General features: G+C 45.3%; 2 protein-coding genes across 2 annotated transcripts in view; one reads left to right on the top strand and one right to left on the bottom strand.

Annotated features, from left to right (window-relative positions):
• LOC144697817 (uncharacterized) overlaps positions 1-21,760 on the top strand; it is a 528,726-nt gene that overhangs the window by 70,672 nt on the left and 436,294 nt on the right. The gene's annotated exons all lie outside the window — the stretch shown is intronic.
• Positions 7,072-18,140, bottom strand: LOC144697825 (uncharacterized). Its single transcript, XM_078569806.1, has 3 exons — positions 18,094-18,140; positions 16,476-16,772; positions 7,072-7,792 (listed from the first exon to the last, which is right to left on the bottom strand). The coding sequence occupies exons 1-3, from the start codon at positions 18,138-18,140 to the stop codon at positions 7,078-7,080; spliced, it is 1,059 nt and encodes a 352-aa protein (XP_078425932.1). The 3' UTR covers positions 7,072-7,077.

The following is a 21,760-nucleotide window of genomic DNA, read 5'->3' as shown; positions in this document are numbered from 1 at the left end:
ACTTCATCAATGGACCTTCCTTCCATCATAAGGTCAGAAGTAGGGATGTTCGCTGATGTTTGCACATTGTTCCGCGATTCTTCGGATACTCAAGCAGTCCATGTCCAAATGCAACAAGGCCTGGATAATATCCAGGCTTAGGCTGACAAGTGGCAAGTAACATTCACGTCACACAAGTGCCAGGTAGAGACCATCTCCAACAAGAGACAATCCAACCATTTCCCCTTGATGTTCAACGGCATTGCCATCATTGAATCCCCCACTATCAACATTCTGTGAGTTACCATTGACCAGAAACTTAACTGGACTAGCCATATAAATGCTATGGCTACAATAGCAGGACAGAGGCTAGGAATCATGCGAGGAGTAACTCACCTCCCGACTCCCCAAAGCCTGTCCACCATCTAAAAGGTACAAGTCAGGAGTGTGATGGAATACTCCCCACTTGCGTAGATGAGTGCAGCTCCCACAACACTCAAGAAGCTTGACACTGTCCAGGACAAAGCAGCCTGCTTGATTGGCATCACATCCACAAACATTCACTCCCTCCACCACCAACACACAGTTGCAGCAGTGTGTACCATCTACAAGATGCACTGCAGGAATTCACCAAGGGTCCTTCGGCAGCACCTTACAAACCCACGACCACTACCATCTAGAAGGACAAGGGCAGCAGATAGATGGGAACGCCACCAGTTGAAAGTTCCCCTCCAAGTCACTCACCATCCTGACTTGGAAATATATCACCGTTCCTTCACTTTCGCTGGTTCAAGATCCTGGAACTCCTTTCCTAACAGCACAGTGGGTGTACCTACTTCACATGAAGTGCAGCGGTTCAAGAAGGCAGCTCACCACCACCTTCTGAAGAGCAACTAGGGATGGGCAATAAATGATGGCCCAGCCAGCGAAGCCCACATCCCTTGAATGAATAAAAACAAAAATCACCTCACACTTCTCCGCAATGAACATCATCTGCCACCTATCTGTCCACTCCACAAACTTGCCTCCGTCCTTTTGAAGTTCAACATTGTGCTTCTCAAAGTTTACAATTCTTCCAAGTTTCCTATCATCCCCCAACTTCGAGATTATCCGAACTCTTTGGCTGCAATTCCAATCGAATGAAAATGATATTTCGAGTTTATTGAAAGATTGATATTTAATGGCGATGCTATTCCCCAGCATTCCCCGGGGCCCAGATTGTGCCCTATCTTCACGACAGGAGACACCGCGCTGGGCGGGGCTGTGACTGGAGCATGCGCAGTTTGATTGTTGAAATTGGACGGCCTCATTTCAATTCGATCAAGATCAGGTGAGAAACGTCAAGGGAGGAGCGGAGCCGAAGGGAGGAGCGGAGCCGGCGGGCGGGCGGAGAGGAATGGAACCCGTGTGGGGGGAGGTGGCGGCGGGAAGGCTTCTTAAATACCCTGTTTAAGCTTCAGACCTCGAATAACAAACTCCCAGTCCCGCCTTTATACCCAGCGGGCGGCAGCTCCGAGCTCCTGCTGGACCCGGGTTTATGGGGGGAGGGCAATGTGCAGCTGGGCGCATGCGCGGTCATCCCTGTCAGCAGGAGAGAATGTTGTAAATTTCTATCCTGGGGTCATAGAGGTCGACAGCACAGAAAAAGGTCCTTTGGCCCGTCGAGTCTGCGTGGGTCAAACAAGTACCTAATTCTAATCCCATTTTCCAGCAGGAGGCCCATGGCCTTGTATGCCATGGCATCGCAAGTGCACATCCAAATTAAATGTTATGAGGGTATCTGCCTCTACCACCCTTTCAGGCAGTGAATTCCAGACTCCCACTACCCTCTGGGTGAAAAAATCCTTCCTCAAATCCCCTCTAATCCTCCTTCCCCTTACCTTTAATCTATGCCCCCTGGTTATTGATCCCTCCATCAAGGGGAAAAGTCCCTTCCTGTCTACCCTATCTCTGCCCCACATAACTTTATACACCTCAATCATGTCCTCCCTCAATCTCCTCTGCTCCAGGGAAAATAACCCCAGTCTATCCAATCTCTCCTCATAACTAAAACTCTCCAGCCCAGGCAACATCCTGGTAAATCTCCTCTGCACTCTGTCTAGTGCAATCACATCCTTCCTATAATTCGGATTCCAGAACTAAAGGCAACACTCTAACTGGCCAAACCAGCATTTTATACCGTTCCAACATAACCTCCCTGCTCTTATATTCTATGCCTCGGCTAATAAAGGAAAGTATCCCATATGCCTTATCTACCTGTTCAGCTACCTTATGGGACCATTGGACGTGCACACCAAGGTCCCCCTGATCCTCGGTACTTCCCAGGGTGCTACCATTCATCGTGTATTCCCGTGCCTTGTTTGTCCTATACCAAGTGCATCACCTCAAACTTATCTGGATTAAATTCCATTTGCAACTGACCAGCCTGACTATATCCTCCTGCAATCTAAGGCTATCCTCCTCACTATTTACCACCCCACCAATTTTCGTGTCATCCATGAACTTACTGATCAATTCTCCTACATTCAAGTCTAAATCGTTTATATATACTGCAAACAGCAAGAGACCCAACACTGATCCCTGTGGAACCCCGCTGGACACAGGCATTCAGTCACAAAAACACCCCTCGACCATCACCCTCTGCTTCCTGCCACTCAGCCAATTCTGGATCCAATTTGCCAAATTGCCCTGGATCCCATGGGCTCTTACCTTCATTATCAGTCTCTCATGTGGGCCCTTATCAAAAGCCTTGCCGAAGTCCAAGTAGACTACGTCATAATGCATTGCCCTCATCTGCACACCTGGTCACCTCTTTAGAAAATTCAATCAAATTGGCCAGACATGACCTCCCCTAAACAAAACCATGCTGACTGTTCTTGTTTAATCCCTGCCTCTCCAAGTGTAGATTAATTCCATCCCCCAGAATTGCTTCCAATAGTTTCCCCACCACTAAGGTTAGACTGACTAGCCTGTAGTTCCCTGGTTTATCCCTTCCTGCATTCTTGAATGACGGGACCACATTGGCTGTCCTCCAGTCCTCTGGCACCTCTCCTGTGGCCAGACTTGCCTCACTGACTGACAGGAATGGATTTTGGAAACTCCTTTTACAGGGGGTTAGAAGGGGAGGATTTACAGAAGGGAAACTAAAATGTTTTCCTGATGAGATCTTCTACAGGAATTGTGTTGGTGAGTGGTCAGAAAAGGGCAAATGAAATTAAATCCAGAAAAGTGCAAGGTAATGCATTTGGGGAAAGCAAACAAAGCAAGGGAATACTCAGTAAACAGGAGGATATTGAGAGGGCTGAAGGGAGTGAGAGACCTTGGACTGCAAGTCCACTGGTCTCTGAAGGTGGCAGGACAGATTTACAAGAATGTTGCCAGGGCCGGAAAATTGCAGCTATGAAGAAAGATTGGATCGGCTAGGGTTGTTTTCCTTAGAACAGAGGAGGCTGAGGGGTGACGTAATTGAGGTACACAAAATTATGAGGGGCCCCGATAGCATAGACAGTAAAGGCTTGTTTTCCCTAGCTGAGAGGTCAGTTACCAGGGTCCATAGATTTAACGTGATTTGGTAGGAAGATTAGAGGGGACTTAAGGAAAAATCTCTTCACCCAGAGTGTGGTGGGTGTTTGGAATTCACTGCTTGGTTTGACGGTGGAGGCAGAAACCCTCAACTCATTTAAAAGGTACCTGGGTCTGCATCCAAAGTGCTGTAACCTGCAAGGCTACGGAGCATGTGCAGGAAGGTAGGATTAGAATGGGTGGCTAGTTTTTTATTTTTCGGCCTGCATAGATACGATGGGCTGAATGGCCTCTTTCTGTGCCATACCTTTTCTGTAGTTCAATTAATTGTTTCTGAACCGCCTCACTATCCCATTAATATAAATAGACTGTAGGTTGCTGTGAGTGTCAGACTATATTGTGTCTCCTCATTCTTCCCCCTTCTCCCACTCCGAGTTCCAGGCTGGAGGCTCCTGCGGATCGATGTGTAGCTTTGGTGGGAATGTGGGACAGTTCTTGGGCCCAGAGATCCTGGAGGGTTGTAGGGCTGGAGGAGATTATAGAGATTGGGAGAGGGGAGGCCATGGAGAGATTTGAAAACAAGGATCAGCATTTTAAAATTGAGGTGCTGCTGAACCGGGAGCCAATGTGGGTCAGCAAGCATGGGATGGTAGGCGAATGGGACTTGGTGTGAGTGAGGATATAGACAGCAGACTTTTGGATGATCTCACGTTTACTGGAGGTAGAATATGGGAGGCCGGTCACGATTGTGTTAGAATAATCAAGTTTAAAGTTAACAGTTTGATGGATGTAAGTTTCAGAAGCAGATGAGCTGAAACAGGGGCAAAGTCAGGCGATGTTACTGAGGTGGAAATGGGCAGTCTTAGTGATAGTGCAGATTTGTGGTCAGAAGCTCACCTTCTGATCAAATATGACATCGAGATTGCAAGCAACGTGCTTTAACTTCACACAGTATGTGTACCATCTACAAGATGCACTGCAGCAACTCACCAAGGCTCCTTCCAAAGCTGAGACCTCTGCCATCTAGAAGGACAAGGGCTGCAGATAGATAGTAACACCACCACCTGGAAGATCCCCCCCCAAGCCACACACCATCCTGACTTGGAAATATATCGTCGTTCCTTCACTGTCGCTGGGTCAAAATCGTGGAACTCCCTCCCTAACAGCACTGTGTGCGTACCGACACCACATAGACTGCAGCGGTTCAAGAAGGCTAAAAGGTTAGTTAAGGAAAAAGGGACCTATCAGAGATGAAGATGGAAACTTGTGTGTAGATGCAGAGGCTGTGGGAAGGGTTTTGAATGAATATTTTGTCTCCATGTTTACGAAGGAAAGGGAGGATGGAAATATAGTAGTCCAGGAGGAACACTGCGAGATATTGGACTGGATAGTCATAAAGAGAGAGGAAGTACTCGAAGGGTTGAAACCCTTGAAAGTTGATAAGTCACCAGGGCCAGATGGATTGTTTCCAAGGCTGCTGAAGGAAGTCAGGGAGGAGATAGCAGATGCTCTGAGGATGATTTTCCAATCTTCACTAGATACAGGGGAGGTACCGGAGGACTGGAGAAATGCAAACATAGTTCCATTGTTTAAAAAGGGATCAAAGGAAATGCCAAACAATTATAGGCCAGTTTGTCTTACATCGGTGGTGAGCAAATTAGCAGAATCAATCCTGAGAGATAGGATTAACTGTCATGTGGAAAGGCATGGGCTAGTCAGGGATGGTCAGCATGGATTTGTTAAAGAAAGGTCTTGCCTCACAAATTTGATTGAATTCTTTGAAGAAGTGACAAGAAGGGTTGATGAAGGTAGTACAGTGGATGTTGTGTACATGGATTTTAGCAAGGCATTTGACAAGGTCCCACACGGCAGATTGGTCAGGAAAGTAAAAGCCCATGGGATTCAGGGTAATGTTGCAAACTGGATAAAAGGTTGGCTTTGTAACAGGAAACAAAGAGTAATGTTCGATGGATGCCCTTGCGAATGGAATGTTGTCTCAAGTGGTGTTCCACAGGGCTCAGTGTTGGGACCTTTGCTGTTTGTGTTATATATTAATGATTTGGACGTGAACGTGGGGGGACAATTGGGAAATTTGCAGCTAACACAAAGATTGGCGGAGTAGTGGATAGTGTAAAGGATAGCCATAATCTCTAAAACAATATAGATGGGTTGGTGGAGTGGGCGGTAAAGTGGCAGATGGATTTTAACATAGATAAGTGTGAGGTCATACATTTAGGGAGATCAAACAGTTACAAGGATTACACAATAAATGGGAATATACTGAGAGGGGTAGATGAAGTGAGAGATCTTGGCGTACAAGTACACAGGTCCCTGAAGGCAGCAGTTCAAGTAGACAAGGTTGTAAAGAAGGCATATGGAATGCTCTCCTTCATTGGCAGAGGTATAGAATATAAAAGTAAGGATACAATGTTGGAATTGTATAAAACACTGGAGAGGCCACAACTGGAGTGTTGTGTGCAGTTCTGGTCACCACATTATGGGAAGGACATAATAGCTCTGGAGAGAGTACAGAGGAGGTTTACAAGAATGTTGCCAGGGTTAGAAAAGTGTAACTATGAGGAGAGATTGGATAGGTTGGGGTTATTTTCCTTAGAACAAAGAAGGCTGAGAGGTGACTTGATTGAGGTGTACAAAATTATGAAGGGAATAGATAGAGTGGACAGGATAAAATTGTTTCCCATGGTAGAGAATTCTAGATTCAGGGGACCGTAGATTCAAGATAAGTGGCAGAAGGTGTAGGGGGGAACATGAGGAAGAACTTTTTTACGCAGAGGGTAGTGGGTGTCTGGAATTCGCTGCCCAAGTTGGTGGTTGAGGCAGAAACTTTAAACTCCTTTAAAAAGTACCTGGATCTGCACCTTAAGTGATGTAAGCTACAGGGCTATGGGCCTGGTGCAGGAAGGTGGGATTAGAAAGGGCACCTGGGTGTCCTCGGGCTGGCATGGACAAGATGGGCCAAATGGCCTCCTTCTGTGCTGTAACTTTTCTATAGTTCTATGGGTATAATGATGGCAGATTTGAAGGAAAGATGGACAGGACTTGAGAGAGAAAACTGTCGACATATTCAGTGAAAATGGGGAAGTTGAGTGATCAGTAGTTTAGTGGGTGTAGGGTCAATAGAGCAAGAGATGAATTTCATGGACAAGATGAGCTCTGAGAGGGCATGAGGGGAGATGGAAGGGAAACTACAGAAAGATGTGAGTTCAGGGCTCAGGTATTGGGGAACTTTAGGGAGGGCGAGTGGAAAGGAGGGAAGCAACAGAGGCAGCTCATCCGATTGTCTCAATCTTAGTGACAAAGAAGCTCCATGAGATCCTCACACCAGTTGTTGGGGGTGAGGATGGAGGGAGAGCATTTCAAAAGGAATGAACTTGTGTTAGAGATTTAAAAAGATTCAACACATCGTGTCTTTAACACAAAACTAATTTATTTGATATTTATCCAGAATATTCGCCCTCCTAAGTGGTCTGTAGTTTATTAACATCAGCAGGAACAGATCCCAATGAACATGGTTCAGACCTGGATGTGATTAACAGCAAAATCCCACCACTTTAGTTACTTGTGAACTCGCTGGTGTGTCAGCAGGTTGGATGAGGTAGTGAATCCCTTCCCACACTGAGGGCAGGTGAATGGCCTCTCCCCAGTGTGAATTCGTTGGTGTGCCAGCAGCTTGAATGAGGTAGTGAATCCCTTCCCACAATGGGGGCAGGTGAATGGTCTCTCCCCAGTGTGAATTCGTTGGTGTGTCAGCAGGTGGGATGGATGAATAAATGCCTTCCCACACTGGGGGCAAGTGAACGGCCTCTCCCCAGTGTGAATTCGTTGGTGTGCCAGCAGGTTGGATGAGGTAGTGAATCTCTTCCCACACTGAGGGCAGATGAATGGCCTCTCCCCAGTGTGAATTTGCTGGTGTGTCAGCAGGCTAGATAACTGAGTGAATCCCTTCCCACACTGGGGGCAGGTGAATGGCTTCTCCCCAGTGTGAACTCGCTGGTGTCTCAGCTGGCTAGATAACTGAGTGAATCCCTTCTCACACTGGGGGCAGGTGAATGGCTTCTCCCCAGTGTGAACTCGCTGGTGTCTCAGCAGGTAGGATGAGGCAGTGAATCCCTTCCCACACTCAGAGCAGATGAAAGGTCTCTCCCCTGTGTGAACTTGCTGGTGTGTCAGCAGGTGGGATGACTGAGTGAATCCCTTCCCACACTCGGGGCAGGTGAACGGCCTCTCCCCAGTGTGAATTCGCTGGTGTACAGTGAGTTGAGATGATCGCCTGAACCCAGTACCGCAGTGAGAGCATTTAAATGGTCTCTCGTCAGTGTGAACACGTTGATGGGACATCAGCTCACAGGAACTTTTAAAGCACTTCCCACAGTCTGGGCATTTAAAAGGTCTCTCTTCACTGTGAACTCGCTGGTGGCTCAACAGGTAGCTTGAAAGAGTAAATCCCTTCCCACACGTTGAGCAAGTGAACGGCCTCTCCCCAGTGTGACTGCGCCGATGCTCTTCCAGCTCTGACGGGAATCTGAATCCCTTCCCACAGTCCCCACATTTCCATGGTTTCTCCCCGATGTGGCTGCGCTTGTGTCTTGACAGGCCAGATGATCGGTTGAAGCCTCGTCCACACACAGGACACATGTACGATTTCTCTCCACTGTGAACGGTACTTTCTCCTTCCATGTTCAAAATCAAATGATATTCAGGGCGAATGTCAGATTCTGCTGTGATGTTTTGTTTCTGTTTCCTGACTGCAAATCCTCCCCTTCTAATACCCTGTGAAATTGATTTAAAACAGAAAAAAAGGTGTGAGAGAGAATCCACAAAAACACAAATGCAGGTTGTGAAATTGAGCTGAATGAATCTGGTAATTTGTGGGGCCGGCATGAGGGAAAAGTGACCATGAAAACTGCCGGATTGTCATAAAAACCCAACTGGTTCACTAATGTCCTTCAGGGAATGGAACCTGCCACCTGGTCTGGGTCTACACAAGACTCTGGCCTCCATGGGATGAAAGAGAGAGGTGGGAGGTGCAGGGGGTGAAGATGTGTTCAATACATCTTCAGCTCAACCAGAACTTTGGCAGAATATCCCAAACCCTCAACATCCCCTACCTAGAAGTACGAAGGTAACAGGTGTCAATGAACACCATCACCTCCAACTCACACACTGTCCTAACTTGTCTGACATCCAGTACTGGATGAGCAGAAATTTCCTCCATTTAAATGTTGGGAAGATGAAAGCCATTGTCTCCACTCCCTAACCACCGACTCCATCCCTCTTGCAGCTCTCTGAGGCTGAACCAGACTATTCACAATCTTGTTGTCAAATTTCAGCCCAAGCTGAGCTACTCACTACAAATCACTAAAACCACCCATTTCCACCTCAGTAACATCGCCCAGCTGTGCCCCTGCCTCAGAGCACAGCCCGGTCCCCACGCTGGCGCTCTGGGTTCCTGTTCTCATTGATAGGGGACTTTCTGACCCACAGGGCATTCTAGATAAACCAGCCGCCATCGAGACCAATCAGTGAACAGCCATTTTTTTCCCCCAGTTGGTAAATTGGAAGATCCATGGCAAGGGGGATATTGGACAGGAAGCACAATGAGAGGTTCGGACACTTTATTAAATACTCACAGCAGAAGCACATTAATCTGATCGGAGATCACTTCCTCACGAGCAGCCAGCGGTGTGAAGCCTCCTGAGATTCCGGTCCCTCAGTATCTGTGGATGGAAACCATCCTGGTACCTTGTCTATCTTTCAGTACAGACAGCTTATCCAATATCTCATCAATTTTAAACCCTTCCAGGGTCTCAGCTATCTCCTTTCTCATCAGGACCTGTGCAACGTCTTTTTCTTTGGTAAAGGCAGGTGCAAATTGTTAGTTTAATACCTCAGCTATGCCCCTTGCCTCTATGTGTAAATCCCCTTTGTGGTCCCTAATCAGCCCCACCCATACCTTTATCACCCTTTACCTAGTTGTATGCCTACAGAAGACATTTTAATTTTTAAGTTACCTGCTAATCTCTTTTCATACTCTCTCTTTGCTTCTCTTAATTGCTTTTCCAATTCTGCTTTGAACTTTTTTTATTCAGCTTAGTTCTATTTTACACCTGACATCTGCAAGAAGCACATTTTTTCTTCTTCATCTTAATCTCTGTCGTTTTAGTCATCGTGAGAGCTCTGGACTTCTTGCCCCTATCTTTTGCCTTGTGGGAATAAACCTTGACTGTGTCTAAACTACCTCTTTTTCAAAGGCAGCCAATTTTTCAGTTCCAGTTTCACCTGCCAACCTTTGATTCTAACTTAATTGGGTCAGATCCATTCTTACCCCACGGAAATTGGCTTTCCCCCAGTTCATTATTCACATACTTACCTGAAACCTTTGCCTACAGACAAACTGTTTCACTTCCACATTCAAACTTTGATGATATTTAGGTCCTGATTAATCGAGTGACTCTGTCAGATGTTGATGTGATGTTTGGTTTGAGTTTCCCGTCTGTCAATCCTCCACTTCCAGTGCCCTGTAAGTTTACAATAACCGTCACGATAAATCCAGGATAGACACTGAGAAGGGACAAACATTTCTCTTGAGTTGAGTTTGCTGTGTGTAAATCTTCCCCTTCTAATCCCCTGTAAAAGGAGTTTCCAAAATCCATCCCTGTCAGTCCAGGATAGAAATACACAATATCATCTCCTCCTGTTGACAGGGACAGGGATGATCGCGCATGCGCCCTGCTGCACAAGATGGCGGCCGTTAACCCGGGTCTCTCACCTAGGGACGCGGATCGGGGGAACTGCCGCCCACAGATACCAGCGAGGAACCGGTAGCTTGTTATTCTGGCTTCAGAACGGCTCAAGGTGTTTACGAAACCTGCCCGTCCACCGGCCGGCTGCATCTCTCCCTCAATTCCGCCCTTTATCTTACCGGCTGCGGACCTGACAAACAAGCAGCTTTCCGTCGCCCTCACTCACACTGCACATGCTCCAAACTCGAGGCGGGACTGCACCTGCGCACTGATGTCCAGTTCCAGCAGCCACACTGCACATGCAAACGTCACAATGTCCAGGTGATTGACGGCAGCTCCGGACCAATGGTGAATGGGGGCGGGACTGCAGGATCAAGGGGGTGCGGTTGGCCCTCCAACCAATCGGAGTGAATGAGGGGCGGGGTCGAGCGCGGGTCTCCCTCATTGGCTGAAACTCTGCATCATTTTGAAAACTGATTTGTCCCAAACTCCAGGAGAAAGCTGGGACCTTTCTGTTTTTGGCTTTAAACAGATGAAACCCTGTGGACGTGGAGCAAACATTTCAACATTTATTACTGAAATTTGGGAACATGGTGAAACGAGGCACAAACTTAAAGGAATAACTGGGCAGACAGGGAATGTCACCACAACAAGGGGAGTCCTTGGTTTCAATAAATGAACAGGCAGGAGGGTTTAGGACAGGTTAGGGAGAAGATTAATACTGTCATCATTCAGAACAACACAGAATGTAAAGGAAAAACTGATCTCAAAGACAATCTGTTGTAATATGTGTGAAGGGAATGTGCTGAAACAGGTTTAAAGGAGTTTGATATGTTTTCTATATTGCACAATCACATCAAAGCTTCAAAGATGAGACATGAAAGCCCTCGACATTAATCATGACAAGTGGGAAGCTAACTAATGATTGATGCAATTGGAAACACCAGCTGTGGGCAGGAGTTCACCACCACAGCGACATGTGGTTTCAGAAACTCCAACACAGACAATCAAGGTGTCAGCAGAGATAATCCCACAACAGGAGTAGGGAATACCTTCATACGGGGCACTTTTGCCTTTACAGTATCGGCTTGTTCAGCCATCAGATGGAGTGCAGCAGATCATCTCATCTGATCTCACCAAAGTTCTGAGGCTGCATTCCCATCATCTCTCACAGATGAACGGATGCTAAACATATGGGACAATCACATTAAAATCTGGAACTCAGATGGGAATATGGATTGGTGTTAGGTGGGAAGATCTGGATCAATGTCTTACTCCAGGAAGACTTTAAATCAGAGTGACAGTATTTCAGAACTGATTCCTGTGATATCAGTGATCCCATTGCTAGTAAGACTGATGGAAGTATTTAGTGGAGACAGTAGCATGTTGGAAGATGATGTACAGAAGGATTTTCTAAACTAACTGAGGATAATAGTGAGAGGAAAGGAAGGGATCTGGAAAAAAAGACTCTTCATGTTGTTACAAAGGACATCGGACCTTCCACTTGGTTTGACACACACACACACACACAAACCCACATGGATACACTTCCTATCGATCAGGTGGACCAGGTTTTGCCTCACACCGCCAACCTGACTACTGACTAGGACTGGGGATAAAGTATCAGTGTCTGTAAGGACCAAAATGTTATAGAAATTCAAGTAAACATTACGCTCCAGGGACTCAAAGCAGTTTTGACTATCTAATTCCAGCACTTTCTCTGAACCTTAATCTATAATGGACAACATCTTGAACAGAAGCAACAACAAAAAGTTAAGCCATCAATAGATATTGAGCGGTCTATGGCCACCCTGGTGATCAGCCCTGGTGGGAGATTTTAGACAATACAGGACATCTTTGCATAATTGCAGCCCCTACTTTCCTATCGGTATTACAGATAAACCCCTTTATATTGATGGTCTGGGTGAAGGTCAGGCCACAGAGCAGAATGGATGAAAAGATGGCTCCAAACTCCCTGTAAATCTAACCCTCTGAATACTGTTTTGTAGCCATCTTTCCATCCATTCTGCCACCTGGACCTTCACACCACACAGCCTGATCTTGGTTACCCTGTAGGTTGTACACACTGTTATGGATAACAAGCTGGTTACAAAACAGAAAACAGAGAGCAGAGGTTAAGCAAAGTGACTCAGACTGGTAAAAGATGGGAATTGATGCTCCACAGGAAGCAATGCTGGGGCCACTGTTACTCACAATTTACATAAACAATTTGGACTCAGAAATCAGAAACCCAATTTTAAAATTTGGGAGCAGAATTTCAGTAAATCACAGATAAGAATTCCCAGTTAACAAAACTTTGTTGCACAATTCATTAAATCTTTAATTCAGTAGCAGAATGTACAATGACACGAGGAAGTGATGAACTGATTTATTTATGAATTGTTGTGGTGTCTTTGATGAACGGACCACAGGAGACTCAGGTACAGGTTACGATTGTTTATTCGAGCAATTGCAAGGAGGGCACCATCTCAATGTAGCTTGAGAAAGTACTCTGCTAAACTACAAGTGTTCATCATATTTATACATTATTGGTCACGTACAAGAACAATTTCCAGATTTCGATCTCGTCAACATATAGGTTTACGTTAAACAGACAAGTCTCTGGTACAAAAGTACATGCATTATCTGACCCCACCTTCACCCAGGCAGAGACCTGCCTTCCTATCTAAGCTGGAACCATCTGTCCTTCCCCTATCTGTTGAAGAGCACACTTAATCTGTTATTGCCATCCTCTGACTCCAGTCTAGCTCCCAAAACTCCCAATCTATCATATTTACATTCTTCTTCGTCCAATATGGCCTTGCTAATGCTCACAAGCCCTGAGAATGTGCAAGGTTCAGCATTCTCTCTGTCCCAGCCTGAACTTTAAATGTTAACTACTTAGCAATTGTGGTTTTGCATGCTGGGATATTTTAAGTCAAGTCCCTTGACCATTACTGTATTCCTTTATTTCCCGCTAACATGAATTAATTGATTACCAAATTGGGAAGTACAGTTAATACTGAGGAAGACTACAACAAAATCCTAGGATCTAACACACACACATCAATATAACAGGGAATTCTTGAAAACACGGTGCAGGTCCTTCTTTATCTGGAAATCAGATGTCTGTTGTATAATTCTCCCAGTAGTTAAAAGGATCATCTGAATTCCTCCATGTGTTATTTCAATGCAGACTTTACATTATTTATTTTTAACTATGTCTCACTTTTTAAAGGTGTTATGTCAACACAAGTTGTTGTTGACATTGGTTTAAAGTAGTGGACTCAGGACTGTCATTAATAAACCTTAAAAACTTCAGAATAATCACCACAGTCATTTTTAAATTGGAGACTTATTCCTGCCATTTCAGTTTCAGTCAGGAACATAGCACAGTTTTACATCAATCTCTGATTTAAAAGCACATTCCCAGACTGCCTGACTCAGGTTGAACAACCACAGTTGTAAAGGAACCTTCTGCTCTGTGCCTAGGAGCTTTGAACCACGATGGTTCCAAACAGAAATCAGAGGGTTAGATTTACAGGGAGTTTATATTTTTCCATCCACTTTTCTATGTGGCCTTGGACTCCACACAGTCTGAACTTGGTCATCTTTAGGCTGTACGTACTGCATAGAAGTGGCTGTGACACATTTCTTACACACCTCAGGACTTACCCACATGTGGGTTTTGCTGTCAGTGAAGAGAGATGAGAAAGACCAAAGTGTCATTTGTTCCTCTCAGTGTGACCCTGAAGGGCTGTGTCCAGGCTAATGTTCTGTTCCTGCCGTATGATCCTCCCTCAGATTGTCCTTTCTGAGCTCCAGCCAGGTGATGTTAAACACTCAGGTGGGAAAGACAAAATTGTACAACAATGTGTGAAAAACAAAGTTTGACATGCTATGTGACATTTATCCAGAATATTAAACAGCAGCCCATTGATATGGTTTATTAACTTATATACGAACATACGAATTAAGAGCAGGAGTAGGCCACTCGGCCCCTCGGGCTTGTTCCGCCATTCAATAAGATCATGGCTGATCTGATTGTAATCTCAACTACACATTCCTGCCTACCCCGATAACCTTTCACCCCTTGCTTATCAAGAATCTATCTATCTCTGCCTTAAAGATATTCAAAGACTCTGCCTCAACTGCCTTTTGAGGAAGAGAATTCCAAAGTCTCACAACCCTATGGAGAAAAAAAAATTCCTCATCTCTTTCTTAAATGGGCGACCCCTTAAGCAGTGACCCCTAGTTCAAGATTCTCTCAGAAGAGAAAGCATCCTTTCCACATCCACCTTGACAAGGCCCCTCATAAGCTTATGTGTTTCAGTCAAGTTGCCTCTTACCCGTCTAAACTCCAACAGATATAAGCCTAGTCTGTCCAAACTTTCCTCATAAGACAGCCTGCCTATTCCTGGTATTGATCTACTAAACCTTCGCTGAACTGCTTCCAATGCATTTACATCCTTCCATAAATAAGGTGACCAATACTACACACAGTACTCCAGATGTGGGCTCACCAGTGCCCTGTATAACTGAAGCATAACCTCCCTACTCTTGTATTCAATTCCCCTCACAATGAACAATAACATTCTTTCAGTTTTGCTTGTTGCACCTGCATGCTAATATTTTGCGATTCATGCACCAGGGCACCCAGATCCTTCTGAATCTCAGAGCTCTGCAATCTCTCACCATTTGAATAATATGCTCCTTTTTTTATTCTTCCTGCCAAAATGGACATTGTCACATTTTCCCACATTATATTCCATTTGCCAGATCTTTGCTCACTCACCTAACCTGTTTGGATCCTTTTGTAGCCTCCTTATGTCCTCTTCACAATTTATTTTCCTACCTGTGTGTCATCAGCAAATTTAACAACCGTACCATCGGTTCCTTCATCCAGATCATTTATATAAATTGTAAAGAGTTGAGGTCCCAGCACTGATCCTTGTGGCACACCACTCATCACATCCTGCTAATCAGAAAAAGACCCATTTATGCCTACTCTCTTCTTCCTGTTAACTAGCTAATCTTCTATTCATGTCAATATGTTACCCCCTACACCATGAGATTTCATTTTCCACAATAACCTTTAATGAGGCACCTTATCAAATGCCTTCTGGAAATATAGGTACAGTACATCCACCAGTTCTCCTTTATCCACGGCACCTATTACTTCTTCAAAGAGCCCCAATAAATTGGTTAAACATGATTTCCCTCTCACAAAACCTTGTTGACTCTGCCTGATTACCTTGAATTTATCTAAGTGCCCTGTTATAATGCTTCTAACATTTTCCCTATGACAGAAGTTAAGTAACTGGCCTATAGTTTTCTGCTCTCTGTCTCCCTCCCTTTTTGAATAAAGGAGTTACATTTTCTCTTTTCCTATCTGACGGAACCTTCTCCAAATCTAATGAATTTTGGAAAATTAAAATCAATGCATCAACTATCTCACTAGCCACTTCTTTTAAGACCCCAGGATCCATCAGGACAGGGGGACTTGTCAGCCCGCAGCTCCAACAATTTGCTCAATACCACTTCCCTGGTGATTGTAATTTTCTTGAGTTCCTCCCTCCCTTCCAATTTCTGATTTACAGCCATTTCTGGCAAGTTACTTGTACCCTCTACAGTGAAGACGATGCAAAATACCTCTTCAATTAATCTTCCATCTCCTTATTTTCCATTAATAACTCCCCTGATTCACTTTCTATAGGAGCAACCTTCACTTGGTTAACACTTCTCATTTTTAAATATCAATATTTACTCTTACTATCTGTCTTTATATTTCTAACTAGCTTTCTCTCATATTCGAATTTTTCCCTCTTTATTAATCTTTCAGTCATCCTCTTCTTTTTTTAAATTCTGTCCAGTCTTCTGAGCTGCCACTCATCTTTACACAATTATATTTCAGCAGAAACAAACTCCATCTGTCAGAATGAAAGAATTCAATCCTGAACAGGATTAACAGCAACAGTAACCACAGATTTCAATCCCCATAGTCACTTGTGAACTCGCTGATGTGTCAGCAAGGTGGATGACTGAGTGAATCCCTTCCCACACACGAAGCAGGTGAATGGCCTCTCCCCAGTGTGAACTCGTTGGTGTGTCATCAGATCCTTTTCACTTTTGAAGGTCTTCTCACACTCAGAACATTTAAAAGGTCTCTGATCAGTATGAACAAGTTGATGTGTCAGAAGGTGGGATGACCGAATGAATCCTTTTCCACACACGGAACATGTGAATGGCCTCTCGCCAGTGTGAACTCGCTGATGTGTCAACAGGTCAGATGAATTGGTGTATCCCTTCCCACACATGGAGCAGGTGAATGGCCTCTCCCCAGTGTGAATTCGCTGGTGTGTCAGTAGTTTGGAAGGCCGATGAAATCCCTTGCCACAGATAAAGCAGGTGTATGGGCTCTCCCCAGTGTGAATTCTCTGGTGATTCAGAAGCCTGGATAATTGGTTAAATCCCTCTCCACACAAGGAGCAGATGAACGGTCTCTCCCTTGTGTGAATGCGCTGGTGTGTCAGCAGGTAGGATGACTGAGTGAATCCCTTCCCGCACACAGAGCAGGTGAACGGCCTCTCTCCACTGTGAGTTTGCTGGTGCCTCAGAAAGTTTGATGAATGACCGATTGCCTTCCCACACACGGAGCAGATGACTGAACTCTGCTCAGTGTGAATGTGCTGGTGTCTCAGAAGGTTGGATGAACTAGTGAATCCCTTCCCACACACGGAGCAGGTGAATGACCTCTCCCCAGTGTGACTGCGTTGATGAATTTCCAGCTTTGACGGGGAACCAAATCCCTTCCCACAGTCCCCACATTTCCACGGTTTCTCCATGGTGCCGGTGTCCTCGTGGCTGTCCATGTTGGATGGTCAGACCAAACTTCGTATACAGTTTATCCCCGCTGTGAATGATTGGATGTTTTTTCACGCCGTGCAATTGGTTAAAACATTTCTCCTTCTACATTTAAGTTTCAATGATATCCAGCACCTGATGTATTGAGTGAATCTGTCAGATTTTGACGTGATTTTTGGTTTGAGTTTCCTGTCAGCAAATCTTCCTGTTCACTTCCTTGAACTGCTGTAGTCCATGTGGTGTCGGCGCTGTTAGGAAGGGAGTTCCAGGATTTTGACCCAGCGACAATGAAGGAACGGCAATATATTCCCAAGTCTGATTTATGATTGATAAAGCAGCTGAAGATGGTTGGGCCCAGGATACTGTCCTGAGGAATTCCTGCAGCGATGTCTAGGATTGAGATAACAAAGAATTTTTAAAAATTAAACTGATAAATGTTAAATTGTATTTTTGATTAAAGAGATACTCATTTAATTTTTCAGAGATGAATGATTCCCCAGGGGTTCACTCCGACTCCCCTGACTGACTGACTCAGGATCCAGTCCTCAATCCCCCCCGATTGGTGACTGAACTCGCTGCTCCTTTGCTCCTCCGGCCTCTGAGCTCCTCTTGCTGTTGTTTCCCAGGACAGTCAATGCCCGCTCTCCAACATGACCCTGTCAGATGGAGTTCAGGGGTTCAGAGGAAGAAAAGAAAATGAGGCGGTGAATCTGAGTTGGGAGAAACAAGGAGAGAAACAGGATTCAATGGAGAAACTGAGCGGGGGGCAAGCGCAGCCTCAGGAGCAGCGAGTGCGGCTCTCAGAGGCCGAATGAGAGCGGCCGGGCCCGGCAGCCGTGCGGTGATCTCCCCGGGCTGGGAGGCTGGGGGTCGGGGCTGCCCATTAAAGCGATGCTGCAGCGCCTCCCCCGTCCTCGCCGCCGCTTCCCGGTTTCTTCTCCCGTTTGCACTGAGTCCGACTCACAACAAAGGAGCCGCCCAGAATGCCCCGCGGCTGGTCCGGGGGAGCATGCGCACTCTCAGCGCCTGGAGAAAGGAGCGAGTTGGATAGAGCGGTTTCAGGGGCGCGGGGATTTGTGGGAGGGATGGCCACCATTAATGAGCAGCTGCAGGTAAGTGTTTTCCTGCATCCTGGCAAAAACTCAACAGAATGGAAATCTTTTACGGTTCACTCTGCACATATTCTGTTTAAACAACATAATATTTCCAGTATTTGCCTCAGGATTGGAGTTGGATGCCCTTGCCTGTCCCTGGCCTCCTGAGTGGATCTTTATTGTTGTATCAGTTTGAAAAGGAATGGGGACGGGGAGAATCTTCTGTGTAGTTTTCAGCCCAGTTAATCCTCAAAATTCCCAATGTGTGGACTGCCAGGGGAGATAGATTCCTCTGGGATGTTCGGTTGCTAAACAGACACAGCCCCTACAAAGTAAACAAGTATTCTCTTCAGAGCAATAATTTCAGTAAAGGCTTTTAATTCATTTCCATTTAGTTTTTCAAATTAATTCTTGGGGTGTGGGCTTTTGCCAGCAAGGCCAGCAAATATAGCGGATGAGTGCAGCTTCAGTTACACTCGAGAAGCTTGGCAACATCCAGGACAAAGCAGCCTGCGTGATTGACACTCCACCAACCAGCTTAAATATCCACTCCCTCCACCACCGTTGCAGAGTGGCAACAATGTGTATCATCTATGAGATGCACTGCAGCAACTCGCTAAGTTTTGTTCGACAGCATCTTCAAACACACGACTTTTATCACCTAGAAGGACAAGGCCAGCAGACTCATGGATCACCGCCACCTGCAATTTTCCCTCTAAGCCACTCAGCATCTTGTCGTGGAACTATATCACCGTTCCTTCACTATCAGCTGATCAAAATCCTGGAACTCTTTTCCAGCAGCAGTGTGGTGTGCCTACACTACATAGACTGCAGCAGCTCAATAAGGTGGCTCACCACCACCTTCTCAAGGGCAATTAGTGATGGGCAATAAATGCTGGCCTCGCCAGCAATGCCCACATCCTGTGAAATCCAACCTGCTCCACACGAAGCTGATTGTGGGCCTTCTTTATCCACACCAGTCCTTGTGCTGGAGGCACTTTGACAATGCTGTTAGGTAAGGGATTGCAGGATTTTCGCCCAGCAATGATGAAGAAACAGAGAATCCAAGTCAGGATGGTGTGTATGACTTGAAATGAACATGAAGGTTTCCACATGCACCTGCTGTTATTGTCTTTAAAGTGGGTGGAAGTCACAATTTTAGGAGGTCATGTCTAAGTTCTTGTCGACATGTCAATGCATAAGACCCCTCTCCTTCAGTATCATTCCCACACCACAGCCCTAAACCTTCTACCTCTCTATCTGTTTCTGTTGAGGCCACAGTCTTATTGTAGGTCAATATTGGGTGGCAGGTTCCCTACCCTGACGAAAATCAATGACCCAGTTAGGTTTTACAATCCAACAGTTTTCATTGTCACTTTTTCCTCGTGTTGGCTCCACAAATGACTAAATTCATTCAGTTCAGTTTCATCACCTGTCTGTGCTTTTGTGCGTTCTCCCTCACTCCCTTTGCCTTGTCTTAAATTCATTTTACAGGGTGTTAGAAGGGAAGGTTCCAAACAAAACAAAAAGCTCAAAACAAATATCAAGTCAAAATCGGACAGTATCAGCCTTTGAATGTGGAAGGAAAAAACACTCTTCACAGCGGGGATGAACCGTACACATGCTTTGTGTGTGGACGAGGCTTCAGCCATTCATCTGGCCTGTCGAGACACATGTGCAGTCACACTGTGAAGAAACCAGATAAATGTGGGGACTGGGGGGAGGTATTTAGTACACATTTCAGCTGGAGACTCATCGACTCAGACACACTGGGTAGAGGCCATTGACCTGCTCCAAGTGTGGGAAGGGGTTCTTTAATTTCTCTGCCCTGTTGAGATACCTGCAGCTTCACAGTGACAAGAGAGTCCAAATGTTCCGGCTGCGAGAAGATCTTTATACATCCATGTGGGCTGAAAAAACACCAACACATTCACTCCTGTTCCAGGTCGCTCAGCTGCTCTCAGTGCGGGTAGGGGTTCAGGCAATTGTCCAGCCTGCTAACACACCAACGAGTTCATACCGGGGAGAGGCCGCTCACCTGCTCCGATTGTGGGAAGGGATTTCCTTGTTAATCCCACCTATTGATACACCAGCTGGTTCACACTTGGAAAAAGGCCTTCACTTGTTCCGAGTTTGGGAAGGGATTCTCTGAGTCGCCCCATCTCCTGATACACCAGCAAGTTCACACCAGAGAGTGGCCGTTCACCTGCTCTGTTTGCGAGAAGGGATTCATTACTTCATCTCATCTGTGAAGACACCAGCGCATTCACAATGATAAGACAACATTTCAATACCAAAAGTAAAAATGATCTGCTGACATACCAACACTCTCACACCGAAGAAAGTCTGTTCATCTGCTTCATGTGTGGGATACGATTTACTCAGTTATCCACTCTGCTGACTCACCAGCGAGTTCACAACTGACTGTGGAGGTTGGAATCTGCTGTTAATCTCAGGCAGGATTGAACCACGTTCCTTGTGAGAATCAGGGTTTGTCTCGGATGGTAATAATCCCATCATTGGGCTTGAGTTTAATATTCTGTTTGAATGTGGAATAAATCAACTTTGGTTTAAACACATTGTTGTAGATTTTTGTCTTTCTCAATTGAGTGTTTAGCATCATCTGGCTGGAGCTCAGAAAGGATAATCTGGGGGAAATGCATAGGGCTTCAACCTGGACAGTTCCAGCAGCACGATGAACGATGACCATCCACATCAAGTCCCTGTTGGGTAAAATCAAACACAAGCGTTTATTCCCCATGTGGTTATCTGACCTTTTCATTTTGTACTGTTTACACTGATCTCCATAGTAACTTGGATATTGTGCTTCCCTTCCTCATTTCCAATTAAATAATATAAGATTTTATTCTCCCAATTATCCAGAACATCATATGGATCTTCCCGAATAGCCTCCTAGCCCTACCTCTTTTCACAATTTTTTTTTAACATTACTTCATCTCCCATTTAAGAGATAATGTAACGGATGGGGTTGTTCTCCCTGGAGGTGTTGAATAAGCTCCCTTCACGACAGCTTTTTTCAGTGTTGTTTATCCAGAGTGATTAAAGCTCTCGAGCATCCCACTGGACTTTGTGCGGTAGAGGATGTGGAAATGTAGTTACAAACCATAAGATGACAGAGCTGTTGCATTACTTCTGCTGTGAAATGAGAATCAATATCACTCTATCCTTTTCAGAAAGCCCCATCTGGTAAAGATCTATTCCCATGGGATATTGGCTGTAGTGACTGCATCATTATTACACACCAAGAAATCTTGAATCCACCGAGTAAACGTATCTATAATTACCATGATATCCTAATCCCTTCCTTTTATCTACATAATGAACCTGTATAATCAATCTTCAATGCTTCCCAGGAACATCATTCAGGCGGGATGTGTACATCGGAACCTTAAATTTTGAAGATCTGGATTGATTTTGACACAGATGAGACACAGGTTCCGGTTATGATGGACATCCTGGTGCACCCTGGTGCATCCTCTGCCACCAATAGTAATTCTGTGACATATCGATGACTTG

The sequence above is a fragment of the Cetorhinus maximus genome, chromosome 23 (genome assembly GCF_964194155.1).
Source record: "Cetorhinus maximus chromosome 23, sCetMax3.hap1.1, whole genome shotgun sequence".
Taxonomy (NCBI): domain Eukaryota; kingdom Metazoa; phylum Chordata; class Chondrichthyes; order Lamniformes; family Cetorhinidae; genus Cetorhinus; species Cetorhinus maximus.
Note: the sequence above shows the minus strand (reverse complement) of the source record. Positions and strands in the feature narration are given on the sequence as shown.